The sequence below is a fragment of the Ascaphus truei genome, chromosome 17, assembly GCF_040206685.1.
Source record: "Ascaphus truei isolate aAscTru1 chromosome 17, aAscTru1.hap1, whole genome shotgun sequence".
Classification (NCBI taxonomy): Eukaryota; Metazoa; Chordata; class Amphibia; order Anura; family Ascaphidae; genus Ascaphus; species Ascaphus truei.
In genome coordinates this window covers 1,862,349-1,871,735 of record NC_134499.1, presented here as the reverse complement: position 1 = coordinate 1,871,735, position 9,387 = coordinate 1,862,349, and the positions used below count along the sequence as shown (strand labels likewise).

The 9,387-nt window shown below is 47.5% G+C and overlaps 1 protein-coding gene across 1 annotated transcript in view; it reads right to left on the bottom strand.

The window, feature by feature from the left end:
• Positions 1-3,363: 3,363 nt before the first annotated feature.
• The window catches only part of HMGXB4 (HMG-box containing 4), a 20,686-nt gene continuing 14,662 nt past the window's right edge, over positions 3,364-9,387 (bottom strand). The window contains exons 7-10 of the mRNA XM_075575045.1: positions 7,618-7,723; positions 6,968-7,137; positions 6,384-6,506; positions 3,364-5,209 (exon numbers count right to left, since the gene is read on the bottom strand). Coding sequence (XP_075431160.1) covers positions 5,165-5,209; positions 6,384-6,506; positions 6,968-7,137; positions 7,618-7,723 — 444 coding nt within the window. The 3' untranslated portion in view covers positions 3,364-5,164. The remainder of the gene's footprint in view (positions 5,210-6,383; positions 6,507-6,967; positions 7,138-7,617; positions 7,724-9,387) is intronic.

The window sequence follows — 9,387 nt, the reverse complement described above, 5'->3', positions numbered from 1 at the left end:
TATTAATATGTGTAGATATTAAAGTGTATATGTATTTTATTTTGGATCAGCTGGAACTCCCCTCCTCTTTAAAAATTCCCACCACTTTCCATGTGTCCCTCCTGAAACCTGTGCTGAGGAATCACTTTTCTGGGGATCCTTCCCCGCCTAGTCCAGTAAATGTTGAGGGTCAAATTGAATATGAAGTGCGGCAGATACTTGACTCTCGTAACTCCAGAGGGTCGATTCAATATCTGGTTGATTGGTAGGGGTATGGTCCTGAGGTAAGGAGCTGGGTGAAGTCTCCGGATCTTCATGCTCCAGCTCTAATCAAGGCGCTCCATCATTGTCAGCCAGAAAAACCTGGTCCTGGTCGCCCCGTGACGTACAGAAGTGTACGAAACGCGTAGGAGCTGTGTACCTCCTTTTTTACTCATGACTCAAAAAACTTTTGTTTTTGGACCCTACTCCCTTGGTCGTGCGCTGCTTTTTCCTTTTCTCCTTCTCATAGTACAGAACTCATTTATTAAAAACACACACAGGTAGGATATTGCATGAACTGCTACTTTAACGTCAGGAATTCCCTTATCTTTACATTGCATTGTACAGCGCTGTATAACAACACAACTTACACTAGGAATTTTACATCCTCTGCAGTGTGAATGCAAAATAAATTCACATGCTACAATATAGATCAATTCGGTGGTTTTAGTTGTTAAAACGACTTCACCTGATCCTAAAAATGAGGTTTGGTCTATTTGCTTCTCATTTGTAATGACGCTCCAGCTCATCAGTCACTCACGGGCATGTTTGCAAGTTGGAAATCTAAACTGGGCAAATTCAACGTTCCAATTGAACCCCGAACGAGCGGGTCAAGAATTTCAGAGTTCAACTGAAACAGCAGAGCAGCGGGTTTCAACCTTTTTTTGGTTAAAAAAACCTAGAATTATATTGTGCAATTCTGGGGAACCCCAACTCTCTTCCCCTCCCCCCCCATTACAGTGTCCCCTCTCTCTTACACTCCCCCCTCCCCTCACCTAGGGTGAGCAGGTCTCCAGTGCTGCGGCGGTCAAGGGACTCCGCAGCTTCCTCCATCCGGTCAGATGTTGGACCCAACTTCGGGAGGAAGAGGATTGTAGTGAGCACCGGGCTGCTGCTGCTGCATGGGGAGATGGGGCGCCGCTGGGACAGTTGTCCTTGCTCTACTCCCCGTTGGCCGCAGAACGCTTGGGGGTGCCCGCAGAACCCTTGGGGGTGCCCGCGGAACCCCGGTTGAAAATGACTGCTCTAGAGTCTAACGTCGGAAGGAACTTTTGAAGCCGAAGGAAATTGGAGCCAAACCCCAAAAGGCTTATCTGCTTGTGTTTTTTTTTACAAAAAGAAAAAAAAAATTTTGGAAATGTTCTAAAAAGTTTAACATTAAATAAGTTATGGTGGATGTGACAGCGGGGGTAGCCAGTCTTCATAATAAAGGTGAAGCCCGACTGGTTACCCCTGAAAACCATGGGTCCCTGGCAGCTAAGTAAGCACCAAAAGCCAGTGACACTGTAATGTATATCTAAAACCTGTCCTGTTGTGGGTTTTACAAGTTCTCCTTCCCCAATAAACATGAGAATTTGAGAGTGGTGGTTTTAGGTGGGATATTTGGGTCAAAATGTGTTTATCTTGTTTGCAGGAGTTCGGGGGACAAAGTTACCGGTAGTCCTGTAATTCTCCATGGCGTGCACGCATGATTTGCGGATACGCGAGGTGAATTACACCGGGGCTACACCGTGTCCCCCACAATCCTGGTTTTCGTGCCCAAGTATCCCAGTCCCATTTACCACACATGTATAAGGTTTCCCCAGAAGTATGAGTTTATTAAAACAGTGTTCTAATGTTTTATACTGTATGTATTAATGTCTATACAGTCAGCTCGGGCATCTACATAGGCGTCGGGATATCTGCATAGACATCGGATTTCAAAGGAGAGAAAGCATGTCCAGAGGTGAGAAGACTGGTGAGCGGGGAAGGGCAAAGTACCAGGTCCGGAGAACAAGGGGCACCCCACGGACTGCCAGACCTGGTGGAGCCTGCCCAGCGGGTGAAATAGGAATTAGCTGGGGAAGATGCTGCTGGTAGGCACGTTTCCTATTTCCCACCACCCGGCTTGGCACACCGCCTCCTCTGACGTCAGCAGCCAGACGAGCCCCCATTCTGATTGGCTGGCTGAGTTAGGATTCGTTCTCTGATTGGGTGCTAGTCTCTCTTCCATGTTAAACACAGAACAGCTGGGTCTATGTAAGGAGACTGCCCGATCAGAGAAACTGACGATCTGTGGCTTGAGTCGGCGAGGCAAAGGCGGGCTTTTCAAAGTTGCTCTGTTGCAAATAGCAAAGCAACCCGCTTCATTTTTGGTGCTAGGAAAGTCCGCCCAGCTGAGGCTTAATCAGACGCGAGAATCAAGTTCTCAGAATGGAACGTAGTGGTCACGGATGGGTATTCTCCCCGAAGAGGAACAGGACGCTCAGGACTATATCCCCGTCAGGGTAAGTCTTCCGAAGCAGGCGCCCTGCCCCTATTTGAGGCTAGTTTTCACCCCCAGTAAGTGTGTATTTCGTCTGTATTTTGTATGTGTGTGTATACGCCGGTTTCACCCGAATAAACCTCATTTTATTCCACTACCTTGTTTTGCCTATTGAATGATCGCAGGAGGTAAAAAGCGTTTAAAGTAATGGTCTCCAGTGACTGGATAAAAAAAAAGTGACAGAACCCATCCTCCGTATAATGTACCACAAACACCCCTTGTGCGCACCTTCATGTCTCAGACAGGTCTGCAGCCCTGCCCTTCCCCATTATCTCTTAGCATACATTACTTCCACTGCAGCCAGGGATTATGGGTAATGACAAGCAAATGAGCACATTAAAGAGTGATACTGCGTGCTCATTTGCATGTCATTATCCAGAGTCCCTGGCTGCAGCTGAAGCACTGTATGATACTGGGGAAAGGCGGGGCTGCAGAGCTGTCTGAGGCATGATTGTGCTTACAAATGGGGTTTGTATTTGCTGTAAAAAGTTTAACCAAATGTTAAAAACTAAAATAAAATATGTTTAAGCAGCAAAACATGGGCGGTGTTTTATTTTTAGAACCAAAACACTAGTGAAAGGGCCCTGGCTTAAATAAGAGTGATCTACCTACCTGGGTCAATTAAACGATGAATTTTAGAACAATAAAAGGACAAGCCACCGCATTATAAGATATATAGGGTAATTAATGAGAAAGTGGTGCCGTGGTTCTGTAAGGTTTCCTTAGGATTTCTGGTCTCCCACACTACTTGTCCCTCTGCAAATGACATTCAGTGATCGGAAAGGTGACATCGGTACAGACAACGAAATGGAAGCCACAAAGTTACAAAATATTTTTATGTGTAAAACAACTAAAATTTCAAATAAAAAACAAACAAGACACAAGACCAACAACTCAGAAGAGAATCTGATTTCCACCTTTTATACATGCGGGAGATTTCCCACGCGGTCACTGTGACACCGTGTGACCGGCGGTTACAAGTTATCCGCCAAACCCAGGGGATCTCAACAAGTCAGGTTTTCAGGATATCCCTGCTTCAACACAGGTGGCTCAATCAGTCCCTGCTTCTGCACAGGTGGCTCAATCTGTCCCTGCTTCAGCACAGGTGGCTCAATCAAAAGCTCAGGCTTCGACCGAGCCTCTGATTGATCCATCTGTGCTGAAGCAGGGATATCCTGAAAACCTGACCTGCTGTGGGGGCTTAAGGACTGGAGTTGAGCAGCCCTACATCAAATCTACAGTATGCATCGCTGGCAGTGTAGGGGTTACTTCCCAACTGTGTGCGATTTGTAACCTTTTCACTACCAGGGGCTGCACTGCATGATGGGAGCGTGTTAAAATAAGCTTGCATTGTATTAAAGGTGCAGTGTCCTTCCCAAACACATTCATTCCAGCTGCGGGGACCCCCAGGGTCCCGTGATACTTACCGGGAAAGAGAGCGCTAGTACTTCTGCATATTTAAATCCCCCTCGTCCTGCGGGCCAATAAGAAGTAGCATCAGATGACATCACGGCTTCTTATTGGCCCGCGTAACGTGGGAGGATTTATCGCGGGAAGCATGGGGTCCCCCGGAGCTGAACATAGTGCGTTTCAGCTCCCGGGACCCTCTGCTTCCCATCCATGTAATAAGAAATGGAGCGGGAATAAAAAGGCCACATCCTCGCCCTCGAATGCACTGAGACGGGTTAAAGGGCATCTTCTTCTACTCGAAGCTTGCAAAGCCATTTATGTGCCTTCCTACATAGAGTGACCAGATGTCCCGGTTTAGCCGAGACAGTCCTGGTTTTTAGGGCTCTGTCCCAACTTTTTCGGGTGCTGTCCCGTTTTTTTTGGTCCCCCTTGCTGACTGCGCATACACGAAGAGCGCTTGCCGACAGCGCATGCGCGATCGGTACTTGATAGTTGCTTGGTGAGCGACCGGCAAACAGTTCGTGCAAGTGCCGATCGCACGTGCATAGTCATACGCCTCCCCAGCAGTGCAAGATCTTTGCAACACTTTCCTGTTTGGGATCATTTGTTGTCAATGTTCCCAGCAGTTTGAGTTGAAAACTGTAACAATAGATAATGTTACCTTAGTAATATAAGAATACATTGTAGCTGCTGAGTTACACTGACTGAATGATTGATTGATTAAAACTGAAAGGCGGCCATTTAGTGAACCCTGGGAAGCAGGATCTTTGCTGATCAATCACAGGACAACTAATCGATCGGCAGCTTAGGCAATTGGTTTTCAATAAAGGTAACCAGAGGGTGCATTTTTTTTTTTTTAAGTGCCGCTTGAACTGCCTCTTTAACCCCTGGGTTGCTGGGAATGCTAATGCACTGCAAGAGGAACTGTCCTTTTACCCCTTTTTTGCTAGTGGGTCCGCAGTCCGGTCACACGTGAGCCAGTAATTACCCCTAGAGTGCACTGTGACACAGCTGGCAAATTCAGGCATGAAGAGGTTAAAAAAGAAGCTGCCGTTTCTCCCTTTCTCTTCTTATAAAAACGCACAATACGATGACGAGCGGGTATAAAATAGTCCTATGTATACATATAATACAGCACTGTACAGATATAAAACAAAATCTGTGCCTCGCGTTCCTGCCTGGGACTTTTCTTCCCAGAGTCCTTTGCGGTCACAAGCCGGGCATCACATAGGCGATGTTGTCAAGTGTGTTCGACTGAAGGGGGAAAAGGGACACATGAGAAAACAAATCTCCTAGAGCAAGGGTGGCCAACTCCAGTCCTCAAGGGCCACAAACAGGTCATGTTTTCAGGATATCCCTGCTTCAGCACAAGTAGTGCAGACTTTGACTGAGCCACTGATTGCGCCAACTGTGCTGAAGCAGGGATATCCTGAAAACCTGACCTGTTGGTGGCCCTTTAGGACTGGAATTGGCCACCCTCTGCTTTAGATTTTAAAAGGCGCTCCTCATATATACAGGAGATTGGTCCGTGCAAACCTCTCCCCCCCTCATATATACAGGAGATGGGTCAGTGCAAACCTCTCCCCTCCTCATATATACAGGAGATGGGTCCGTGCAAACCTCTCCCCTCCTCATATATACAGGACATGGGTCCGTGCAAACCTCTCCCCTCCTCATATATACAGGACATGGGTCCGTGCAAACCTCTCCCCTCCTCATATATACAGGACATGGGTCCGTGCAAACCTCTCCCCTCCTCATATATACAGGACATGGGTCCGTGCAAACCTCTCCCCTCCTCATATATACAGGACATGGGTCCGTGCAAACCTCTCCCCTCCTCATACATTCAGGAGATGGGTCAGTGCAATCCTCTCCCCTCCTCATATGAGATGGGGCAGTGCAAACCTCTAGGACATTCAGCCACCAGCATCTCGCTGCAGCCATTCAGCCGCTGGGATATTTAGCCGCTGAACGTTTCGCTGCAAAGATAAGCCCTTACCTTACCCCCCTTACCCTAATCTTACCCCCCCTTACCCTAAAACCCATAACCTTACCCCCCTTACCCTAAAACTCCTACCTTTACCCCCCCCTTACCCTAAAACCCCTAACCTTACCCCCCTTATCCTAAAACCCCCTAATCGGGTCCTTACCATAAAGTTAACTCCTAATATTGGACCCTTTACCCCAAAAGCCCTAAACCCTAAATACTTAACTTCTTATCCTAAAACCCCTAATATTAATAAACACTACTGCACTTACCTTAGCAGCGGCTTAAATGGCTGCGGAGAGATGTCCCATTCCGCAGTGCAAACCTCCCCACTCCTCATACATACACACGAGACAGGCAGCGGCAGTGCAAGTCTCCTCCCGCCCCACATAAGGAAAGAGAAGTAGTGCCAGGCACAGAGCTGCGGGCTTCACTCACCAGGACTTGCTTGGGGCAGGCGTTCAGCTGGGGCACGTGGCTAGTGAGACAGACCAAGGGACCGAGAGCGCACAGGATGGAATCCAGGAGGACAGACAGACTGCCGGACACTGCAACCATACCCTGCAACCATGAATGAGGTGTTCCTTATACAGCAGGGCTAGGAGACTAACCAATCACAATGCTCCATTGAGCTGCACATGCAGATAGTCCTGAAACGGATTGGCTGCGGTCAAGACACCTCTAGGAATGTTTCATTCACCAACAACTCATAGGGGGGTGGGGAGGCCAGGGCACTTTATATTCTACTATTGTTATCTTTAGCCATAACCCTGATTCTTGATCAATTAATAGGTTTGAGGCATCTATGGTGATGCAACAATGGGATGTCCCAATTGTGGGATTCCTAGATGCCACAACAGCTCAGCATCCCCCTCTTCACTTCCAGGAATCCTATCAACTAGGCTCAATGTTATCCCGTAAGGGGCAGGGGTTGTTGACCCTGTAGATTATTATCTTGTATGGCGCCAAAATGAGTTATCCACTCTTTCATGTGTCACCGAGAGCCTCACCGAGAGCCTCACCTCAGTCTCTTGGAGCCGGTGGCCAATCAGACTCAGCGACTCCCCCAATAGCTGCAGGTGGGCGGCAACATCGATGGGCTCGGTATCGGGGACCTTGGCTGGGGAGGAGGAGAAGGACAGCAGGCTGCTTGGGGACTTCTTGTGAGGGGAGGGAAGGCCCGAGGAAGAGCCTGGAAACAGAGGGATGGAGAAGGGTGAAAGGGGGAGAAGAGACTGGAATAATGGAGAGAGGGGGTAAAAGAGATGAAAGAGAGAGAGAGACAGACAGAGAGAGAGAGAGACAGAGAGAGAGGTAGAGAGAGAGAAAATGAGACACAAAGGAGAGGAGTGAGAAAAGAGAGAGACAAACACAGCGGTGTGAGAGTACACAGCAGCATTACAGGGACTGCGTGGGAAGTTGAACTACAGAAGAACCTGAATGCAGAAGAGAAAGAACGAAGAGAGACAGAAAGCTCTAACAGATCAAACGGAAGAAAGACCAGAATGAGAAAAACTAACTAAAAGAAAGAAAGTCAAAGTCACCACAATATCTTCCAAACTGGGAGATTCATAGAAAAGGGAGCTCGAGGCTCAGAGAGAGAGCGCGGGAGAGCACGCGTTCCGGAAGCGCACGCAGTGTGCGCGAAGGAGCTCAGAGCCGGCTCGGGTACCTCTGCTCCGTGACGAGGTCTCCGACGCGCTGGGTTTGCGCTTTACAGTGGTGGCCTCGGCTTTGTTCTGCTTGTGCTGGAGATACTGGGCCTTCTGCTTCCAAACCTACAACCGGCAAAGGAGAGATCAGACGGCAGTTACCGGCCCATCGAGGGACGGCGAGTCAAAGGTCACGGTCTTAACGTAAACACACAAAGCTGCACGGTCACGGCACGTCTTGGCTGCCAGGATTGTGTTGTTAGTCTAATATTGTTGAAATGAACATACTGTACTGTAGAAATGGATGACATATGGATGAAATGGACAGGGGGGGGGTCTCTGGAGAGGAGGGTGTTGGTGGTGTGCAGAATCTATTTCGTCTCCATTTTGTCTGTCTTTGTCTTCACAAGTCTCTGCCTTATGTTTCATGCTGTGTTCCTGCAATCATTCGTGTGTGACAGAATGTGTGTGCTGCGTGTGTATCATTTTGGCTACATTCGTGTGTGACAGAATCTGTGTGTTGCGTGTGTATCAGTTTGGCTACATTTGTGTGTGAAAGAATGTGTGTGTTGCGTGTGTATCAGTTTGGCTACATTCGTGTGTGACAGAATGTGTGTGGTGAGTATGTATCAGTTTGGCTACATTCGTGTGTGACAGAATGTGTGTGTTGCGTGTGTATCAGTTTGGCTACATTCGTGTGTGACAGAATGTGTGTTGCGTGTGTATCAGTTTGGCTACATTCGTGTGTGACAGAATGTGTGTGTTGCGTGTGTATCAGTTTGGCTACATTCTTGTGTGACAGAATGTGTGTGTTGCGTGTGTGACAGAATGTGTATGTTGCGTGTGTATCAGTTTGGCTACATTCGTGTGTGACAGAATGTGTGTGACAGAATGTGTATGTTGCGTGTGTATCAGTTTGGCTACATTCGTGTGTGACAGAATGTGTGTGTTGCGTGTGTGACAGAATGTGTGTGTTGCGTGTGTATCAGTTTGGCTACATTCGTGTGTGACAGAATGTGTGTTGCGTGTGTATCAGTTTGGCTACATTCGTGTGTGACAGAATGTGTGTGTTGCGTGTGTATCAGTTTGGCTACATTCTTGTGTGACAGAATGTGTGTGTTGCGTGTGTGACAGAATGTGTATGTTGCGTGTGTATCAGTTTGGCTACATTCGTGTGTGACAGAATGTGTGTGACAGAATGTGTATGTTGCGTGTGTATCAGTTTGGCTACATTCGTGTGTGACAGAATGTGTGTGTTGCGTGTGTGACAGAATGTGGTGTGTTGCGTGTGTATCAGTTTGGCTACCAGGAGACACAAGGACAAAATCGGCGTATTGCTCAATGCCCAGAAATGAGGTGGAAGCATGTATTCTGCAGCATATTCAGACTTAGAGATAAAATGTATCCTATACTATACACGTGTTCATTGTATTAAGATGTTTTAACCCAGTTTGTACTTATTTTTGTGACCTTTATAATGATTGGTTTAGAATAGGGAGGAGATATTGTATTCTACCTAGCAACTTGTTTTATACACATCATGTGTATAAAAAGGCTGTGAGGGCCCTCCCCTTGCAGAGACTCGTGTAACACTCCTGTATGATCATTCAGAATGTTACAATAAACACACTCATTATGCACGACCTGTGTTTGCTCTTATCTTCGTGCATTTGCAAACAGCGACAGCGTCCTCTGTCTATCCATGCCTAAAGAATGTACATTACATAGCGCTGACAGTGTACGGACGTAGGAGCATGTACATAGCATTTTGTAGGCACTTTGAGTGCCTG